This window comes from Thermobia domestica, chromosome 4 (assembly GCF_964235325.1).
Source record: "Thermobia domestica chromosome 4, izTheDome1.hap1.1, whole genome shotgun sequence".
Lineage (NCBI taxonomy): Eukaryota > Metazoa > Arthropoda > Insecta > Zygentoma > Lepismatidae > Thermobia > Thermobia domestica.
In genome coordinates, this window is record NC_137457.1 from 242,173,475 (window position 1) to 242,197,141 (window position 23,667).

The following is a 23,667-nucleotide window of genomic DNA, read 5'->3' on the forward strand; positions in this document are numbered from 1 at the left end:
ACTATGCATTATTTTAGAATGGAAGGTCTTTCTTCGATCTTTTGGGCTTCAAATTTTTCTATGACTTTATTGAAATCTGAAATGCTGCTTGCCAAGTTTCTCTGATTAGAAAGCATAGCTATCGTAAATATTTTTCGCTTTATTTTCTTTAGGGTCCAGAAACACTTCTCTCCTCCGACAATATGCATTTTGTTAGCATTTCTTTGTATAAATATACGGTACAAAAAGTCCATTTTCAGAAACCACGTATTTTTGTCTATAAAGAAGCATGAAATCTAAGATGTTTTCCTTCGAAAATGAAAAAGAAAAAAATAGTTTACCATTCCAGCAAATTAGGGTAAAGAAGACAGATGAGAGATTGGAAGTGAATGATTTGATATTCATTTATGCTCTCCGCTGGAAATCGAACACGGAATCATGTGCACGAAAGACACAGAGCTAGAAATTAGACTAGTAGCAAGACATTTTCTTCTTCGAGACTCGATCGACCCCCCTCCGGAATAGGATTTTTTTAAAAATAAAACTTATCCCAAGAATTTTCACCTTTGTATTATAAATGTTAAATAAAATCTATTGACTTCGAACGACCGCCCCCGAAACTTTCAGCCTGGATCCGTCCCTGCTACCACCAGACATATATTTGTTCTTTGCGAGTTTATGTTTTGTGAATAACTTCTTTCTTCCAAGCGTCTGTATCTCCCTCACCCTATCAGTTGAGTCAAGCGCTGCTAAGCGGAGGAATTCGTAACTATTACAGAAGCTGACCAGTTGCGGAAGAAAGTGCAACCGCAAGAGAGCAATACAGGAAGATAGGAGCGATGCAAGAATAAATCCACTTCCCCATGTTACGAGATAGGAGCTCACTGCCATATGATCAATGTTACTGCTTCCAGTGGCAACGTTCGCTGCCACTGGAAATGTAAGTCTCTCTCTTTTTTTCCGTTTTTTAATTGACTTTTTTCAGAAATGCATCAATACTGTTTTGCGCTCAAGAGCAGAGGTTTATTTTTCACTGATACACTACTTTAATACTTAAAAATATTTTTAGTATTTAAAAAATATCCGGTTGCACAACCATGCAACATATAGTACCAGCTGCCGTTGGGAATTAGCACGTAGCAATATATATTACTATTAGGATTTAGCACGTAATAATATCTGTTATTATTAGGAATTAGCACGTAGCAATATCTAGTATTATTAAGAATTAGCACGCAGCGATATCTATTGTGATTAGGAATTAGCACGTAGCGATATCTATTACGATTAGGAATTAGCACGTAGCAATATCTTTTACTGTTTACCATTAGGAATTAGCGTTACTCGTTGAAACGTTTGCCATCTATTATAAGGATTATCATTTTCACCTTATCTTTCTACCACTAACACTACAAATCTCTTAAGCAAGGTTGTATAACTGTCCAGGATAGCGTGGCGCAGAGACGGACATTTTTCGTTTTTGTATTTAGGATACTTAATGGAGTTGGGCTTCCAAACTAGTATTTATACATAAGTAATGGAAGTATTATATTATAGAACGGCTGTGTCCGTCCATCCGTCAGTATGCCGACAGATATGAGAGCAAAAACAATACCAGGTAGCGGGCAATGCTTTTTTTCTTTTATCTTTTTGTTATATCCAAAAAGACAAACTGCTGTAAGAGAACTCTTCACTCTTCATCTGTATCAGCATAAGCTAGGCCTATCTTGAAAGTTAGTTACTTAGGCCTAAACAGATCCTAAAGTACACACAGAATAGTGTAAACAATTTATTAAAAATAACATGCAAAACTATTTCTTAAATGCACTGTTTTCAAAGGCCATTTTATAGATTTTTATCTATAAAATTCAGAAACTAACAATATGTATCCAAAACGAGTATTAAATTTCTTCAAGACTAACGCATATAAAACCTATTCTAATTTGAATATTAATAAAAATATTGTATAATATTTTTTCCTCTTTTCCAACGTAATCCTCACGTTGCTATTAACTTATCAATACATTTCCCCCATATTTTTCTTTCTTTCTTCTTCTTTTTTCAGATGGATTCATCTGGTAAAGAATAGATTCTATCTCCTCTTATTTCTATATTCCAAACGAAAGTGGTAGAGAACTGTCCTTTCTGCTTTCATGCTAATCACATAGAGCAAGAACGATAAAAGATAGCGAGAAGTGGATTTTTATAGTGGAATCAGCAACGTCCTGAGGAAAATATTTTATATCCATTGTTACCACTTTACTAAAACCAGAAGCATTTGTAAATCACTGGAATTTCCAGTTGTAATTTTGATTTTCATAAAACAATAGCGGCAACAAGCAGCAAGAAAAAATTCTGAGATGAAATTAGAGTTCTAAGAATAGGCTAAATTTTCGTCCTTATCTGTATTCCAACTGAAAGTGGTATCTAACATGTATGGTTTCATTGTTAATCACAATAGAGCAAAGACGATAGAGAACAGCAAGCCTTGTTATATATTAATGTAGTGCCTTAAAAATATGTTCAATCTCTGTAATTATCGCTCTATTGTAAACTGAAGTGGTAGAATGTATCATTTCCGGTTTGAGCATTGATCTCTGTAAAGGAAGAACGATAAAAGGCAGCGAGATACGTTTTTTGTTATATGGATTGAGCATTCCAAGGACAGATTGTATCTCCGCAATTCAACCTCTCATTGAGCAGACATTTCTCTTTTGAGCATTAAGATCCATTTATGAGCACCAAGCTCCCTCCTTGAGCACACACCTTCTTTTATGAACATTAAACTCCAATAAGGAGCATACTGCTCCTTTATGAGCACTACGTTTACAAGCAACGTACAGAACAAGGCAGGATCAGATCCGACTCAAACTTCGCCCAGAGGACACATAAAAGAAAAGAAGAAAAAATGCCAAATTTTAGCTGCCCCCATCCAGAAATACCGGAGATATGCTCCGCAACATAACGCACCACGCGACAATATGATATAAGGTAAACATCGCAAGATACCCATTTATGGGGAAACGAAAAGGATGGGCAGCACCATGTGATATATCAATATAAGGTAAAATGTAAAACGAAAACCAATGATGTAACCGCGAAAAACATATGCGTAATGGTGTATACGGGACGAAGTGTGGAAGACTCGGGCAAAACAAACGTGTATTCGAAGGACAGAATAATAGGGCAAGACCCCCACGACAATGATATGCGACAAGTAACTGCAACAGTGTCTGTGCATGGAAGTGCATCCACCTTGACAGATTATGCCTTTCGAGGATATTGGGATTCCGTTTGGAACAGTGGAAACCACAATTGCAACCCGCGATACGAGCACTCGTTTGGAGACTACATAAACTACAAAGGAATATCTCTTATGGAACAGCAATTCAGCACGTCGCTCCGGAGTGTAGGAGATATCATCTTAGATTGGTTATCAAAAGCGCGACCTACCTGGGATTGAAGCTCACTCCTGGACAACGTTTTGTACGTTTCTTGTTCAATGTTCTTGCTGTTTCGTGTAAACAAATTACATTTCGGCCTACAAATGTTTAAACAGCACTACCTAAAGCAAAGTGTGTACGAATGAGAAAGCCCAGCCATGTTCTAGCTTACATTTCTTTACGAATATTTCTTTTCCTTTGTGCGGTTTGCTACACTATTTCGCGACGGTCCCAAACAGTCACAATATCAGGGAAAGGCAGCGTTCTGCATTGACACTTGCAGATTACTGGTTACACTTGCACGTATGGAACGAAGTGAATATGACAGCAGGGGCCGGCCAGTGAGAAGTGATAGTGTATTTGTGGCATACGCAAGCCAAAATGCGCGATATTCTATGTAGTGAATGTGTCCGCAGTATCGTTCATCTACAAACACCAATGTAGAGCTGCAATGGCGAACCCTATTAATCTGGTGTTACTGGTGCAAAGTGTACTTCCAAAACAAGTGTACGTCCAATCGACAGAACCGACAGTGGACGAACGACAAGCAACTGATCACATGCTGGAGATTTTGAACAACCACGATGTTACAAAAGTGAATGTGGATGAGACACTCGAAACCAGTTTTGAAATGAAATGAAATGAAATCTTTGAGTTTTACGTCCCACAGTTATGCCGGTTAGGCTAAAGGAGACGGTGATGATGAGTAATGAATGAAATGGTGGAGTGAAGAAAGTGGGAGGAAACGGGAAACCCCGAGGAAACTCACACACACGGTGTTTGTCCACCACAAAGTTCACTTGGCGGAGGCTGGGATCGAACCCGGGACCCCGAGCACCAGAGGTAAACGATCTACCACTGAGCCACCGCGGCCCCACAACAATGTTTTTGAAGAAGATAACATAATTGTAGATACAGTATTTGTACATGAAGAACTGCATATTTTGTGTCAGAATAAGTAGAAAATATTAGCTGTGTGATGTAATTAAGTGTAGCCTAGTTTGTCACACATGAAAAATTAATCCATTCCCTGAAAATAAAACGCTATTGCGTCTATTGGGCAATAATAATAATAATAATAATAATAATAATAATAATAATAATAATAATAATAATAATAATAATAATAATAATAATAATAATAATAATAATAAGACCCCGGCTTATTTTCGAGGAAACATGGTAAGTGAGCTTTTGGATTTCTTCCATTCGTATATTGAAAAGCAAAGGCCACATAGTTCGGTATATAAAGAAAGATTATAAACTCGGTTTTAATTCAAGTTTCAATTACATTCTTCAGATGGAGTTTCGGATCTTTACCCTATATTCAACTATAAGAATAGTTATATAGTTACTGGAGAGTCGAAATCGAAAAAAGGAATAAAAACAATTAAAAAAAAAACTTTAACGAAAGTATTTAATTTCAAAAATGAATATCTCATTAATAATAATCTTACAATGTGCTAGGTTACTAACTCTTCTTATTACATTTGAGAAGTAATATGGAAAATTACTATTTGTGATGTGTGTTTCCGACGATACTTTTGAAAATTTCTCTAATAATTTTTTTTTATAATTCTGTAAAGAAATATTTCATTATCAACTCAAGAATTTGGTATTGTGCGACTAACTCAGAAAGAATGGTTTATTGATGCGGTAAGTTATCTTACATTATATTATACGAGGGAGGATCAGATGAAAACCTTAAAAATGCAACCTAATGTCGTAAAGTTGGACGATTGCTTCGATACATGGCAGTTATATGAGGATGTAGTTAAATTTATATTGAAGTTACACTATGACGTAATGTCGAGTGGTATTAGTTCACTTTGCAAACACAACTTTCTTGCAAACAACTCCCGCAGAGCTCGTTTTATTTCACATTTGCCCCCCTGATAATACCACGTGATATTACGTCACGCTCGGGTGGTGCAAATTCAATGTAAATCTAACCTCACCCACGACCTTGAGTTACACAGGGGGCAGAGTTGCTGGAAGATCTTCCAGCACGATGAACGCGGCAGCGGCAGTATCAAGATGACCACCCTACTGTCCACATGTACCGCGTTAGAGTATAGTTCGGTGATCCGATTTTTGAGCAGTGAAGGTGTCAAACTAATTGAAATTCATCGCAGGATGGCAGCAAATTATGGTGATTGGTGTTTGTCCCTGTAACAAGCGGTGTAGGAAATTTAAAAATGACATAAGATATGTGGAGGGTGATCCTCGACCGGGACAGACTCATCGCGTAGTGACCGACGAAAACATTGAGTAAGCGAATATCTTGTAAAAGAAAACAGGCGTATTACGCTGAAACAAATCGCCACAATCATGAATATTACTATAGCTTTGGATCAGCTCAATACATTATGGATAATGTTCTGCATTTCGATAAGGTGTCTACAAGAGATGGCTCACACGTCAGTTGACTACTGAATTGAAAGATCGTCGCGTAGACGCCTATGAAGATCTTTTGCATCGTTTCAACGCTGAGAGTGATGCATTTCTAGAAAGGATTGTTACAGGCGATGAGACCTAAGTTCACTATCATCAACCAGAAACAAAAAAGCGAGCAAAGAATGGCGGCATAGCTCTTTGCCGAAAAAGAAATCCGCACTCAATCATCAGCTGTAAGGTCATGCTCACTCTCTTCTGGGATGAAAAGGGAGTAACTTTGGAGCAGTATATGGAAAAAGAAGTAAGAGTAACCAGTGCCTCGTATTCATACTTACTGAAAAATCAAGTTCTCCCTATATCAAGCATAAACGAAGAGAACTTCTGTTGTCAGGTACTTCTCGTAATTTCAATTGTGTTACTGTTGCTTTACTTTTTATGAATAAATACTTGAGTAATGATTACCGCACGGCAGAACTTAATTTAAGGAATAGAATCGATTTAATTTGGATTTTCAATTTAGCGCCTCTTTCAGCATCGAGGCTATAGGAGGCGTAGACCTACAGCTAAACGTAGGATGCAATTCACCCGAGCTCCCGCCAAGATAAAGTAGGATCAAGAAAGTTCAATACGGTGCCACGCATCTTTTAGTCTTTATATGTTTTTACTTCGATAGCTGTTTCTAAATTACATTTTGAAAAATTTAAGTTTAAATTTTTATTATCTGACAATATAAGTCTTTAACAGGGGTAATTCGTAAATATAAAACATCCGATTAATAATTAGTTATTGTATAATCAACTCCTAAATGCTGTAATAATACTTCTGAAACAACTTATGATAATAAAAAATGAAAACGAAAGACAATAACTATTAGGGAATATTGTTACTAACACTGTTTAATATTCCTCAAACACAGTTAATTTCATATCCTGATGAAGAAATTAGGGATTACTAAGTGACTACTAACTGAAGTTATACGTCATCAATGCACTGAACACATTACTGTTTGTTGTAGCTAGAAGAAACACACGTATGAGTAGAAGTGAAATAAAATTTATATCACAAGTTCGTTACTTGAATGTACGGTTATGATTACAATTACAGAAATTTATAACACTCCTACCTTCGAGAAAGATGTACACTCATGTTCAAAATTATTGTTGCATGTCTGTAAATATGTTTTTCTAGGAATATAAGTTGATAACGAATTTGCCTGGTACTTCTTATAATGTTGTATGTGTACAATCGGCAAAGACATGTATGTGGAAAATTTCATGTCAAAAGAACAGTAAATAAGAACAATAAAACGAAAATAAAATTTCCCTGTACATTTAGCAACATTTTATTTTGCTCATTATAATTCTCTTCCTATGAAATTTACCACAAATATACATTTCCCGATTACACACACAGTTTCAGTATTAAAAGTACTTTGCAAAATCATTATCAAATTATATTCTTACAAGAAGACAGTTATGCAACAATCATTTTGGACATGAGTGTACCTGAGCAAAATCCTGCTAAAATTTGGGGTATAGATTTCTCTGAATATAGGAGACGACCTTGGTCTTTTGAATTTCTTTAATGCGGGTGTCGCTGGTGGGATTGATCTTAGTGTGTAGCAGCCGAGATCGTATGTTGTACTCCTTTGCGTACTGTACTATTACCCGTAATGAGGCCCTCATAATGGTGGCAGAACCACAATCACGGTAGCGTTTAAAGCTTATACTACCATCATTGCAAAATAGATTGAATCAGGACTCGTTCGAAAACAGAATCATCTCCCACTCAGCGTAAGTGATGTTGTTTCCTCACTTATTGATTCCAAAGACATTTGTGGTTTGGCATGTCATTATTTGCCATACGTCACAGCGTTCGGTAGACACTGTAGAATCGATACAAACAGTCCACACTGGTTACCATAATCCAGCTTTGAGATAACACTGTGGACCGGGCCTGTCAATACATATTTTCACACATGTACCTATCTATTTTGCAGTACGAGAGGCTACCTTTGTAGGCTTTGCGATCCCGTTCGAATACAGTCGTCTGTTTGTGTTCAGCCTTGGGCGTCGACAAGGTATAGTGACGCTGCTACTCCCTCAGTTCAAATTTTACGTTCAAAATTTTGGAGATTCAGTGAGTGGCAGAAGAGTGTACAAGCCTGCTTTCCTCTGTTAGCTGTCAGTTTTCCCACAATGTCATGTTTTTAAAAGCTAAGAGATGAAAAATTTTCCAACAAAATTTCAAGTTTCTATTACTAACAGTGTTGAAGATCTAGTAAATAGGTAAGTCTATATAAGTCTATCTACAAACTCCCGTTCTACATGTATCTGTTGGATCTCGTCAAACCTTGTCTTATCCTCTATATGATTAAAAAATCTTCCTGTACAATAGTTCAAGTTCCTACGCTCAACGATTTCACAGATAACTGTGTACTGTTGAATGAATGAGTGAGTGAGAAATTACATTTGCCATTTTACTATATATTGATAAAAGTAGATTTTTAACTAAATTAATAAAATTTATTTTTTAAATAAAGTAATACATAGTATTTTATCTTTACTATGAAGGAGTTGTTTTTACATTCCGTTGCCTGATTTCATCGTGATGTCATTGAAATTACATTGCTTCGGAAATTAGATAATATCACTTAGTAGAGAGCGCTGAGAGCAGCCAAGGAGCCTGTAAAAGCAGCGTTGTAATCGCAGGCTACTTCGTTGTGGACGTAGTCACTCCTCACGTCTTGGTAGTTATCATTCTGGTCAGGACCTCCAACCATGGCACCATTCAACACTTGGTAGTTAGGTTGGGCACCGTTGTAGACATTCCAGTCACAGGTGGCTGGACGGTTGGGGCAAGAACTACAAAGGAAAGCAAAATCAATACGTAATTAAAAATATTCAATTTTATGATCAATAAGACCAGGCATGTAGCCAGGATTTCGTGAAGGGGGGTCCGTAACATGAAATACTGTGGTCATCACACCGGAGGCTAGATCAGTCTAAACTATTTAACTGTAAAATATATTGGTTCGTTTAGCCCGGATTTCGTAACGGGGGAGGGGGGAGACATGAAATTCTGAAGGCCCATCAATTTAAACTACTTTACTATTAACAAATATTGGTTAGTTAGGACAATAAAATGAGGATATATTGGTAAGTATTTTAATAACAAACTATGAGGAAATCTCGAGTAAAATAATAAAAAAACGTATTGAAAATGATTTTTCAATATTTACGTCTTTCCTCTCTCTATTCAAATATAACAATTTTCCTTTCATTATGACCTCAACTATTATAAAAAGTTATACTCAATAATGTCTTGTAAAATATTTTACAATATCTGCATTCCTTTCTCTGTTGAATCAACTGTTAACTTTTTACACATAAATTTTTGTTTTTATTACTCCGCCAATTACTGTCTGTTCCAAATGACAGGTTAAAGGAGCAGTAGAAAATTATTTTCGAAATAACATGTTTGATACTGCAAGGATGCGATGACGAAAAATAATGCTAAAATATGTCCACGCTGTTACACAGCTTCACTATGCTTTCGAAAGCTTGAAATCTCGCTGACTAGTCGCAGAAATTCTATGAATTCCGTAACTTCTCTAGAAATTTCAAATTCCCTGACTCTTCCAGGTTATCTTGCTCGCCTCGCCAGCATGTATTGCAAGTAATACAAATCTCCTCAAAAGAAAGAGTAACCAAAAGCTTGCTGTAGCTTTTTATTTTTAACGCTGATCTTTCTTTTTCTCATTTCATTTTGTTTCATCCTTCCTTAATTTTTTTTCACTTCTAGTCTCGAAGGGGAGGAGGGACCGGACACCCCTTCGATACGTACCTGAATAAGACTAATCAATTTCTTCTAATATACAGACCACTATGAATTTTATATAATAAGTGTACAATTCTTCAAAGTCAATAAAATTCTTAAACACGCGTTTATAAACTTGCTGACTTACCTTACTATCAGCTTTTTGTCAGAAACCAGCATGCAATCTTGTATAAAGCAATATGTAACGATGTTAATCATTTCAGTGGTCGGTTTTGACTTTAGCGTTCCTTTCAGCGCTTTGGGTATTTGAGACGTGGAACTACAACTTAATGTAAGATCCAAACCACATGAGCTCTCACCAAGAGTCGAACATAGACTCTGCTCCGAAAGCGTTCACACTATCCTATAGCAATGAGAGAACACTTTTGTACCAAAATTGAAAATCATGTTCGAGTGCATGACTTTACTTACGCAGCTCTGTGTTGTTCATGAGTTGGTGGGTTGTTTCCGTATCCAACAACGTAGCTCCTGCCAGAAGATCCCAAAGCGTAGTCAACCTGGCTCTTGGCAAATTGTCTGTAACTGTCAGTGTTGACGTTCAATTTGTTTGCAGCCTGCAATTCAAAACATTTAAATTGGTAACAATGCAATATATGTTTCACTTGGTAATACATATTTAAAAAAATCGACGTAAAAATGTGTATCATATCCTGAGTAGAATATTGTAATGTAATTTCAATTTATTTATTTTAAGCGATTGGATAAGTTTCTGCACTTGTTCTCTCAATATATTCCAGTAGTAGGTTTAGTATATAAGAGAGTGAGGAAAAGGAATTAAGTTTTTAGACATTATACTAAGATAAACGAGATGGAAGGAAAGCGATGCTTTAATTAGTTTTAAAGAATTATTTGGCACAGGGAAGTTAACATTCCTATTTAATTAATAATTAATTTCTAAGATAATAAGTTGCAAACATATCTGATTATAACGATCTAGAATGAAAATTTAGCAAAGAATAAAATCAAGTGTAAAAAAAGTCAACTAACACCCGCATAAAATTTTCAGATCAGTTAAAACATTCTAACGTTTAAATACTGGTACCGTAGTGTACGCTAATTACTCAGAATGAAAGGATACAAGAAAACGTTCGACAAAATATCACAATACCTCTTACACAGTATTAATTGTGTAACTGATTGACCAACATGTAAAATAAACTACATCATGAACTAAAAATTTTGCGTTTACTAATATAGTTTTTAATGGTTAACAGCTACACGTCGGGAACTAAAACTTCGCTTTAAAACTAGAAAAGACTAAACAGAATTGTTTTCACTTTACTTAAACAAGGCATAGCTGATGCTAAATTTGTAAATAGGGAAAGAAAGTTTTGTTGAAGTTAAACCAACTTCAAAATGTTTTGAAATTGGTTAAAGAAAGCTCTCAATAGTAGGTTATTGAAATGAAAATAAGTAATAGGTACTATACCTCCAAGCAGATCCAAGCGATGTTGTTAGCATGTCTGAGAGTTCCCCATTGACTGATGTAGAGCAATCCCTTGGGAGTTTTCTGCTGACTGTTCTTCATGTAGTCACAGAATCCGGTGACACGGCTAATGTAGTTGCTCTTACCAGTAAGCTCGGCCAACAGAAGCTGCATAAGGAGAAACTAATGTTATATCTGGATCTTATTTTCAAAGAATTATTAGGAACTTCATTGATTGCAATCTATTGAAAAAGCTCTAAGAATATGGTAAAACTAATGAAGCTCCATCAGAGATACAATGTTCTCCTGCAATTATTAAGTAAGTATACAATTTTCCTGAACTAAACTCACCTGTACTCCAACGGTCTTGTCGTTCCATGAGAATTCAGATGGTTGGAAGTCGAGACCCAATGAACTGTACAAACTCTCGGCTTGGTCCAAGTAAGATTGGTCGTTGGTAGCCTTGTACAGCCAAACTGCAGCCCATACGATTTCATCCTTGATTTCAGAAGAGCTATAACAGTGAAAATAAATAATGTTCATAACGAAAGCAATATTTTTTTTTATAATTAAAAATTAAAGTCTTTACAAAAATATTGGTTAGCAGAGATTAATCATTCAGGGAATAACGTTTTTTAATTGCAAGAGCTCACCAGTTATCGTTAACTATTTGAATAATCTAGTGAAGATAATATCACATCTACTCACCTGTAGAATTGAGCAGCGTTTTGGATGGAGTCGGAGTATTTGCCTCTGTAGTTGAGAGCGAATTGGAAAAGCTGCTTAGCATGGTTGATCAGAGTAGAAGCGTAGCCGGCATCAGAATCTTGGAACACAGCGGCTGTGGCTGCCATGGCGGCGGCGGTCTCTCCAGCAAGATCAGATCCTTTAAAAATTAGGTTCAGAAGAACATAATATTAGCAATCATACGAAAAGGAATACCTTTAGTTAAAATTAAAAGATTAAGGAGCTTAGCGTAACATTTGATTTAAAACAAAATTGACGTTTGATATAATAAGTATATTATTATGGAAGAATTAGTTTTTAATAACTTTGATTCTCTATATAATTATCAATTAACATTATAATATAAGAAAGAAACACCAAGATTACAATGAATTTCATTTATCTTATCCATTGTTATATTCTGAGAAATAAGGATGATTTTTTTTATGGGAAAGGATGTTTTCATACCTGGATGAGCAGTATCAATCTTCCACGCAGGTCTGTTCATGGTCATATCTTCTGGTCTTCCCCAATAAGCGTGGTCAGTATTTCCATCGCCTACCTGTCCGTACAATTCATTGGCACTCACGTGACACTTGATGAAGTAGTCTGTGCCCCATTTCAAGGTGTTCTTCAAATACTGAGTTTGACCTATAAGAAATAATCATTATAGAAACATTAAGAATACGTGTTAAATTTATAAAGTGTCCTAAGTACCTTACTGGTAAGCTATTTGTGCATTTTTTTTTGTATATTGAAAGTGCACTCAAGTTTTTGAAGAAATTATTAACTACTTTGATGTAATGCTTCACAATTTGTGGAAACTGAGAAAGGTGCAATATAAAACAGTGAAAATTCAAGAACAGTGAAAATTCGTAATTATTCAAGAAATGAGTTAAATACTTGGAATCTGAAAATATGGGAAGATACATCTCAAATAACATTTTCGAAATCACTAGTGAAAAAAATACTTGATACTTCCTAAACACTTACTTCTTGTTACCTATAGATAATTCATGGAAATTATAACTAACCGCTATCCTAAATAACTGAAACTGTGAGACAAATCACTCAAGAAATTAACGTTTATTTTAATAAATAATAACTGTGTGACAGTTTCGCCAACTAACTGAATATATTGGATTCTTCAGACACTGTCACATATCTGATACAGCCAATATGTTCGGTGAATTGGAAACACTGTTATACAGTTAATTTTTTTAAATAAACGTTGCTTTGTTAAGTGATTTCTTTTCTAGTTTGAGTTATGGAAATTATGCTATTGTTTTTTGAAAAATTCTCGCACGTTAATAACATTCTAAGGTTACGTTGCTGAATGCACTTTGTATTTGATGGAAAGGAATAAACATGAAATATGAATTACAAATGTGAGTAGTCGTATCGACTTTAATTATTGTATCGAACTCACACCTTTCATCTATGAATTTATTTTAACATTTACAAAAACATGTAACTTATTTATTATCTTGCAAAATATAGTGGTATAGTTTATACATATAATCAATATTTTTACATTTTGCGAAATAATATATTAATGTTCTAATTATTCTGTTTGAACCAGGAAAACAAACTGTTGAATGCTCTTGTGAATAATGTACTCAGAAGAGTAAACGTAAAAGATGTTAAGAAAACTTACCAATCGAGTTTAAAAGAAATGAATGAAAAAGCAAAGCTAATCTACCTTTATGAGCTCACTTGAGTTGCGGCGACATATGTGACTTAGATAAAGGCATTTCTCGCTGTCTTCTAATAATCAGTTGATCTGAACTATTAGATTGTCCATCTATTTCAATTAATATTCTTTATTAAACTTAGCATAGATAATCAAAAATATATTGTATGCAAAAAATGAACGCTATTAAAACTATGACAGTATATAAAGTATTAACCTGCAGCATCGTAGGCAGCCTTGTTGGAGAGGTAACCCCATGCAAGAACAGTCACAGAGTAAGCCATAGGGAAGTTGAATTTCACATGGTCACCAGCTGTAATTTTTAAAATTAAAAGTTTTAGTGATATTAACGCTATTAGTAACTGAAGAAATGAATATTGAGTTGAGTTGATTTTAGTTTAGCGTCCCTTTCAGCAGCGAGGCTATATGAGACGTGGACCTACTGATTAACGTGGAATCCGAACCACATGAACTCCCGCCGGGAATCGAAAAGAAATGAATATAATTGTTATACAGTAATTTAATACTGAGAAATTAATATTTCTTAAAATTTTAACAACTCTTTTGTATTATGCATGGCACTTTTATAGTTTAAATCTGTTCGTTCCTCTATTGTTAAAAAATTCTTACTAATAAAACACACATTAGTATCTTCTGATGCTTTTGATGTAGTCTATTTCCTAGCATCAAGATACCCCTTTGTCGCTGTATTACGTCTATATTTATAGACATATTGTTGTCAATATTTTAAGCAGTTTTTTGGATACGTATGGAATAATGCAAGTAAATCTTTTGAGAATATGATTTTACCCATGAATTTGTGATAGTTTAAAAATGTATGAGCTTATTTTATTTAACATGCCATAACTGAGAAGGAAGATTTTTCCGTGATAATAGTACATAATGAGAAACATACTGTATAAAGGTAGCATTATATGAAAATTAAACAATATTTTATTTTATCACGTTGGTACAGGTTGGTATACGAAAAAATAGAAACATTTCCGATTGTGGAAAGTTCATCATTCATTGATTTTAAATTAAAAATTTTTATATTTATACTCTATTTACACATAGTTAATCATCTATCTCATCATTTACGTTCTTATTCCTCAAATGAATCTTTATAAAGGTTTATTCCTGTGTATTTTTGTTTTAGCAAACAATTAGTGATTATTTTTGTAAAAGTTTGAGATTATCCTAATCCCAGCTTTGATGACCCTAATTCTCGGACACAAATATATCAACAATGTTATCAACTATTTTTTGATATCTCATTTTGAATCAAATATCTACGCTTTCTGTAGTTTGAACTTGGTCTTACTTAAATAATTTTTCCGACACTGTTACACTTTAGAGAAAAAGATAATAAATGACAATTCAGTAACTTCATATGTTTGCTTAATTGACCAATATTGTTTTACTAGATTGTTCTTTGCTACAACCTTGTTCTATTATATTTCTTCTCTAACGCATTTTCTGAATATCTTAGTTGCTTGTAACCTTACAAAAATTTTATGTAATATTTAAACATGCTAAAGCATTTGTCGTATTGTTAGTTACATATTTGCATATTAACTAACAAGGTGTTTCGTTTGATAAACCAGTTAAAACACCTCTTGTTATATCTACAATTTTGTAAGTTAGTTTAAGAATCGTAAATCTTTATCTTTACTTCACAGTGCAATTAAAATAATTATTTAAAACGTAATATTATTGATCATTTTCTTATGAATGGAATAAAAGGTTTGAACTTGAAATTTTCTTACCATCGTAGTATCCGCCTGTGAGATCTTCTCCGTTGTTTCCTTTGTCGTTGAGAGCAGAGTCTCCTCTCCATGGAATACGGTTGTCTGCTGGAAGTTTTCCAGATCTCTCAGCCTCATAGAATAACAAAGACTTCCCCAACACCTCAGCGTAGTTGTATTGCGCAGCTGGAATGTAATAAGAGTACTCAAATGAATACACAACTTGACTGAATTTCAATTCTCTTAACTTTGCAGACGTAATGTTTTCTTTCACAATAAAGCGTCATAGCTAGTATTGCTGTTAGAGCTTTCGTATGACTGCTTAAGAGGAAGCAGAAGTGGGTATGTGTAACTGATAAAATTTTGTTGCTTATTGGCATCCCTGTCCTACATGCATGATTTTGTTGAAAGAAATTATTGAGAGCTTCGAGGAATCAACAGGTATTTTTAATGCAACTGAGCTCCGCGTGCCGTAGTAGCTAACGCTCTCGCCTTTGGTGCGAGCGGTCTTGGGTTCGATAACAGGTGGGAGCACTTGTTCGAAAAAAATGTAAAACTGGTTTTTAGGCCAGCCATTCTGACTGAGATTTTCCTGGGTTTTCCTCATTCACACCAGGCAAATGCTGGGGTGGTACTTAACTTACAGGTCCCAGGCCGCTTTCTTCCTCCCAATACTTCTTCCATCTCTTTCCCCGGATAGTGTGCTTGCCGGGGGACATCATCACTCATGTACGTGACGGGCTAAATGACCTTAGATGCAGAGAGCCCAGAAATCTAAATCCTAAATCCTAATGCAACTGAGACGTTGGAAGCTTTATGTTTATATAAGAGTTAGAATCTATTATTTTACCAATGGAAAACTTTATAAGGAAATCGATTATTACTGTATTAAATTTCAGCTTTAGTATGCCTCTAAGTGCTTCCTTCGGTATAATTGCATTAACATATTATTTTCGTTTATGTTGAACCAATGTGTCATAAAACCAAGATATGTACTATAAAATGGGTATATGACTCATGTTAAATCGAGGTTATTAACCCAATAGGTGTATTTACTCGTGATCCTTCTTAGTGTCATATAAGCTGGTAAGACTCCAACTCAATGTAAGATGACATTTCTTAAACGTGACAGCATACACGAAGGATGAAAATATATTTTTATTGGTACTGAGAATAAATTCATTTATTTTATATCATGCCGAAGATAAGTAAATGATTTCTATTGTGAGATGTGGACTAGATGTGGACTAGTAGCTTTTTCTTTGGGCTAATAAAATTTTGTTGCTTATTGGCATCCCTGTTCTAGATGCATGATTTTGTTCAAAGAATTTTCATAAGGTTTTGATTTCAATATCGAGTCTACAGATAAACTTAATATGGGAACAGTGTCTTCTGTTACTTACGGTGGAGTAGTTCTAGGTACCAGAGGAAATAATAATAATAATAATAATAATAATAATAATAATAATAATAATAATAATAATAATAATAATAATATGTTCTAAACCAAAAGCCATGTACGCAATATTCTTTTGCATGGATAGTTCGGTTTCAATTTTACCGCTTTTGTGATTCATGTGGCATATTGATGCCACCATTCCTCAAGCGTTTGAGTTCCTTTGCGGATTCGCTCGTGCAAACTGACCCCGTACCTCCTCGTCATGTAACTTCCAGCGGACTGTGATTTTGTCACAAGTAGTGGGAAATGCTAACTTGAGTTCTTCCGTCGCTTGCACCACAGCCGCACGACGGTTCTATCTGACAATAGGGTTTAACGCTCACTGGATATTTTCTTCCATTATTTCTTCTTCGCCTATGTGCTTTAGCCGTGCCTTCATCACCTTCGTCGCTATCTCTCGCGACATACCCAACACCTGCTATATTCATCACATTCACACACATAATCGAGCGGCAATAAAATGCTCTCTTTTGAAATCTGAGAGTTTGTCCACTTTACATTATCTCCATCTACTCCGTTCACCAAAAACTGCCATTCTACTGGTTTTCAGGTAGTAAGGAACTTACCCTAACGCACCACCACGATCTAACTAGCGCTGTGGTCGCCGCTTTTCTGTTCCAATCCAGAAATCTTAAGTGTTTTCAACTCTAGGTGTTACTATTATTTTGATAACAATCTATATTTTCTACGATTTTAAACTGTGAATTTTTATGTCTAATTGTAATCATAAGTTTTGGTTGGCCTGCATTGCGAACTAGGAACTTCTACAACATCGTGTATAAAATGTTACAAAAGCAAACCAAAACAAATGTATAAAACAAAGAGAGGGAGATAAAAAAAGAAAGAAACGTTACCGGCAAGACGACCAGCTGCGACGAGGAACAGGCAAACGATAGCTGACTTCCACATGATGAACCGACAGAATGGTTTGCCATAATTCCGAAAGAGTATTTATACTTTAAATGAAAGAAGATATTGCGTAATTGAACTTGTCTATTGTTACTAATTGGGGCAAGAGTTACTAAAAATGATATTCTTATAAAAATGTATACAATACTTATCAATTAATTGCTATGCTAAGACAATCTCTAATTAAAGTTGACACTCCGTAATCTGTTTGAAGTACAACAAACAAAAGAAAAAGAAGAAGAATTACAATGAATTGATTGTGAAAGAACTTTTTCTCTTTTGAGCGAAAGCATCTTTTATCTATTTATCTGAAGGTGGGTGTGGTGGGGCAGGTCAAAGGAGATAGCAATGACCCGAATGTACTTATGTATAGACGAACACATAACATATTTACCTTGGATACAATTCACTAATCAAGATAACATTAGGAGTATATGGTAAAGCCACCCACAAGATTAACACTAAGGGAAAATGTTAAACACATATTTGTTATAGTTGAACAGAATGTTAATGTCTATTAGACGTGATCATTGCAAACAATATGAACATCCATGGACACTACTTAGTACAGAACAGTTTGGGAAATCAGACAAATTGGGACATCATAGGATAACATAAAGACAAATTGCATTGAATGATCACATTCTTGTTTAACTGACCAGAGAGGGAACGTACGAGTAGTCCTGCTAACGAATTTAATCATAACTTGGAAAAGTTAACAAAGAATTTAGTTTCATAATTTATTTGAAGTTTATATGAGTAACATTAATTTGTTGAAAATTGTAATTTTCATTAGTATAACAGATTGAGTTGGTTTCACACTGTGAAATTACGGTTAACTTCCCGACTACTGTATATGGGTGAAATATTCTGACAATATTTTATACATTTATCAGTTCGAAATTCAAAGAGAGAATGAGGGAGGGAACTGAACATATTTTTGAACCATCCTTACGCCACTTATATGTAAAAACAAATTCTCACTATCTTTCCACATTTCTGTTTCTTGCTATTACCGTTTCCTTCCCTATAAGGATCGATATTGGAACTAGAAATGGTATTTTCTGTCACTTTCGGTGACAATAGAGCTAGTAGAACCGAGATTGAACTGCTACTCGTCTTTTTAACTTAGTTTTTTTCATTTCTACCTTAAAAACGTAAAAACGTAGATTTCTACCATTTTCGGTTGAAATAGAGAGATAAGAAAGGAGACGAAATCCATTCTTGAGGCGTTGAATTCATATAAAATGATCATTTCTCACGTAACGTTTTTGCTTTTACAACTGTCAATAGGCGGACGGTTTGACGGACATAGCTTTCCATAAGACTTCCATTACATTTTTATAGTTCGGAAAACTAAAAAATAACTGGTTTCTCAAAATTTTTAAAATTATTCTATTATTGCCTAGACTTTCGGTTCTTTCGTTTCGGTTAATTATTTTATAGTCTTTATTAAATAAAACCTATTAAAAATCTTTCTTCTTGTTTTCATTTTTTCTGAAAATTTCAGTTTCTTTTACTTGGGGAAGATGAAACATATAATGAAATAAATAATCGTGTTGTACACAACTCAACGATATAGCATATAACAAAATAAGTAAAGATACGGCATATGGGGCACTCAGTCAACAAAGGATTTGATTCCACTTTTGGTCATTTTGAACATACTTCATAATTTTCTACCTGATACTAATTTCAGTTCTTTAATTATTCATGTCCTGATATTGCAAAACTCTTATAATATAAATACCGCGTTTACTTATCAATATGTTTAAACGAAGCGTACAAACTTTATATCTCATTTTACAAGCTTCTTTACCAGTTGGAAATTGAGACCTTGGGATTCATCGCGCCATAGATTTTGCTATTCCATCTTTCCTCACTTCGGCCTATGGCTCTCGACAATTAATAGATCTCTACTACAGCAGGAAGTCAACATAAACACAGATCAAGATGTGCAGAACTGCATATCCAAATATACCAATTTAGTAGGATTGGATCCCCCAGCACTTGACAGAAGAAATATCCAATCAGCCTGGGATGAACCTGTAATAAAGCATGATATAGATTCACTATTAAGATCAACTGCTAATCTCGAAGATAAAGTCAGACCTCTTGTTGTCACATACCTGGAAACGGAGCATGACTTCAAGCCTTACCTTACCTTTACCTATCTAACAAAAATTTTCGAATAGTTACTGCTCTACGCTTATGAGTAGATATCTACGAGCCATACCGTTTCTCCACATGTAACGCCCATGTAGATAGAAGAGGCTTGCATGGCTTATCATGTATAAACAGTGTAAATACCGACACTTCACGCCATACCAGTGTAAATTGTATCATTTTGAAAGCTCTCGTTTCAGCAGGCGTTCCATCAATGACAGAACGAAATGAATGCAGCCACAATGATGGAAAATGGCCTGACGGAATGACGTTAGTGTCGTGGGAAAAAGGGAAGGCGCTTGTTGGAATTATACCTGTGCAGGCACGTATGCTCCTCAAATGTGCCAGATACATCGACTCGAGCAGGATTCGTAGCAGGTCAAAGAGAGGTTGAGAAAAGGAATAGATATGACAATCTATTGGACAAATATTTCTCTTTTACAATAGCAACTGAACTAATGGTTCGTGGAGCCGAGAGGGGTTTAATTTTATCAATAAAGTGGGCCAATGCATATTTCTAAAATCAGAAGATTCTCAAGATAGAGCATTTCTCATACATTAGTATATTCATGCAACGAGGAAATGTGTCAGCTATTTTTCAACTTTGCCACCGGAAAAGAATTAGATGAGGTCTTTCTTTTGTATGCAATTTGTGAACTATTCGGTATAAAACTTTCATCAATTTACCAAGAAAACCGTTTATAATTTTGAATGTTACAAATTTGAATGAAACCGTAAATAATATCAATATTTATTAAATTTGAAATGTTAAATAATGTACAAAAATTATATAAACTAACCTATCACATTTTCTGAACATTGGTAGTTGAACTTATATCCCTTGTGTTCTGAACTCCCCATAAACCAGTCGATAGATTTCATTCAGCAAGCATCTCCGAAACCAAAGGTCTCCTTAACATAATCTTTCATACGATCGTGGAAGTCTATCATCAGGCCAAGTTTGATTAAGACTAATTTAGCTTCATCGAAGACGTTTTAAGTGAAACATTTCACAAATCCAAACTTCAACTTGGATTAATACTCGGAAACTAGAGGTTTCCACAACAAAATGTTTCATATACACAATAAGTGCGTTGAAATATATTAGCATGCCAACTTGGGAAACATTTTGATGAGTTCCATCGATGATATACAATATAAAATATCTTTCCACTAAATCCAGATCCGAAATTTAATGGCCAAGAAGATAGGAACTAAAGCTCTACAAACCGTAATATTTCATATGGGTTCTAACCTTGTTAAAAGTTTCCACCACACCGAGTTTGGTCAAAACTGAATGGATTCGGTCAATCACGTTTTAGTGAAATTTCTTGATTTCACTCAGTTCAAGTCCAAATGTGATCTTCAATACCTCGAGAACCAAGAGTTGGCACAGAAAAATATTCCACTCACATATACGATTAAGCTCTTTGGTATGTACTTCTATGATAAGTTCAGTTAGGATCGCATGAGTTTCATCGACACATGCTACATATATCTTATTTATTTACTTAATTCAGTAGTGTTCTATCACTTGAGTACCACGGTTTTCGGGAGTGCTCGCCAATTGTTTCTGTCCTGTTCCGGATCATTCACTCTTCTACATAAAATGTCATGTATCTTCGAAATCTCTTCTATAGCTCATTCCAAGTTTGTCTTGGCCTACCCCTTGTTTTTTCTTCCTTAACTGTCCTAATCTCTTCTCATCTTTGTTTCAGAACCCTTTCCTCCTGCGTCCTGTTGTTGTTCTCTAACCATCGAAATTGTTCAAAATGAACTGTTTCGGTTTAGCTTCCAATGTTTGCTTGATTCCAAGTTCTATCTTTCTTTGTTTGTCATAAGTTTGAAGCTTTTTGTTTACTTCGCTGTGTCCGTATCTCTTTTCTCTTGGTTTGTTTACACTTTCTTTTCCTGTTCTCTCGGAAGTACAATGTCTAAAGACATCAGTTTATAATCGCTGTGAGAACTTCGTTTAACACGAACATTGTTCACATATTTCTTCATGTTTCTTGAGGTCATCATGTAGTCTATGATTGAATTTTCGTTTTCACTTTATTCCTCCCTGGTGAACTTGTGAATATCTTCATGTACGTAAAATGTGTTTCCTATAATGAGACCGTTTTTAGCCAAAAATCCAATAATCTCCTGTTACTATTAAATATTTTTCCCTTTGTGCTCCTATTACTCCATACCATTCCTCGGGTTTGTTACCAACTCTTGCATTCATGTCTCTTAGCAAAACAATGCTTAAGACTATATTTTCAATAGTTTTCTTTTTTTGCAGTATTTTGCAGAACTCTTTCCTTTAATCTGCTGTATAATATATTCTCCCAGAACATATCCAATTTGCTTTCTGTTCTTCTGTGCTTACTATCATTATTCTTTCTTTGATAAACTGTCCATCTTGATGTGCTGTTCGTAGTTCTTGTGTAGCATATATACTACTCCTGCTCTCGCTCGTTTCTTTTTTCTATTCCACCGTATAACATAACAATGTTACCTATTCCCCCTGCCCTTTATCCCTTCTATTTGTTTTTATCAGAGCTAGGTATTTCTGTTTTTACATGTTCTTGCTAATTCCCATTCCACGCCGTTTAGACATCTCACTTTCCACGTGCCAATTCCTTTTCGTTGCCAATACATTGTAATTTTGATCCGCCTGGCTTGCTATCTTCCGTTTCTTTTATTATGCAGGGGATTCGATTATGCAGGGGATTGGCCTACAGCACTCTAGCATAGTGAAGGGACTACCGTACCTCCCTTTTATGTCCGTGCGAACTCAAAAGCTTCGTTCTTCTGCTATCCTGGGCTTTGATCTTGTGTCTTCTTTTCCTTTACTTTTAGTTTTATGGAGGAGCTTGTCTGTTCTCACTCCAAAAGTGCTCCTTTTGCAACCAGAGCCCAATGCGTATTGTTCCGCGAAAATTTCCGAGAAAATTGTACATAAATTTGATGTATCACTTGCACCTATTCCTATTTGAAAAAACAAAGTTGAATCCAATCTGGCGGATCGAAGATGGCTGTCGTGATGGGTAACATGTGTCGGAGAAACATTACTTGATCCAATTTGTTTTGCATATGCCAATCCAATTTATTTATGACCAGTTACATCTAAAGAAACTAGAAAAGAATTTTGTGTTGGAGCGTTATAGTAGTGTATAATTGAATTCCGGGTATATGAAAGCCCATAAATATGCAAATTAGCGGTATGGGCCGCTAAAATTAGTACAACACACATTGAACAGCGGAGAACTTCACATTTGAATCAATTCTACACGAATCCCCAGGGGACACTTTGCGAATGTACCTTCTAAGTCCAAGCTCCAAATTGGGTGGCCGACAATCTGGAACCAACGGTCTGTACATCATAATATGTCATGTACATACCAATCATGTCAAGACCTAACACACATACAAAGATTATTCAAAATCAAATGAGTTCCATCGATTCACGCGTTTATTGAAATTTTTGAATTTTACTGAATTCAAACTCAAATGACATATAACTGAGAAACTGTATGTAGGTTTCACATAATAATATTTTATGCTAAGTTAGTCAACGCTCAGCAGAATAGCAAAAAGGATGAGTTTCGTGCTTTAGTATTTTTTTTTTTGTTTATTTCGTAGAATCCAAAATCAAATTTAATGGGCTATAATTCGAAAGCCAAAGACCTATACACCATAATACTGTACTTCATATACGTTCTAACCTTGTCTAAGTTTACTATCACACCAAATTTGTTCAGAACGGATAGGTTTTATCAATATCGTAAAGCCAAATTTGATTGCCTATAACTCGAAAGCAACCGTCTGCCCATAATAAAGTTTCATATGCTCATTTAGCTTGTCAAAGTCTATCACCACACTAAGTTTAATAAGAT

The 23,667-nt window shown here is 35.1% G+C and overlaps 2 protein-coding genes across 5 annotated transcripts in view; one reads left to right on the forward strand and one right to left on the reverse strand.

The window, feature by feature from the left end:
• LOC145683947 (endoglucanase E-4-like) overlaps positions 1-23,667 on the forward strand; it is a 428,679-nt gene that overhangs the window by 12,688 nt on the left and 392,324 nt on the right. The gene's annotated exons all lie outside the window — the stretch shown is intronic.
• On the reverse strand, positions 8,323-18,329 carry LOC145683945 (endoglucanase E-4-like). The gene is made up of 9 exons (XM_081755647.1): positions 17,566-18,329; positions 15,274-15,438; positions 13,722-13,817; positions 12,280-12,462; positions 11,794-11,971; positions 11,437-11,599; positions 11,089-11,253; positions 10,071-10,213; positions 8,323-8,683 (listed from the first exon to the last, which is right to left on the reverse strand). The coding sequence occupies exons 1-9, from the start codon at positions 17,618-17,620 to the stop codon at positions 8,473-8,475; spliced, it is 1,359 nt and encodes a 452-aa protein (XP_081611773.1). The 5' UTR covers positions 17,621-18,329; the 3' UTR covers positions 8,323-8,472.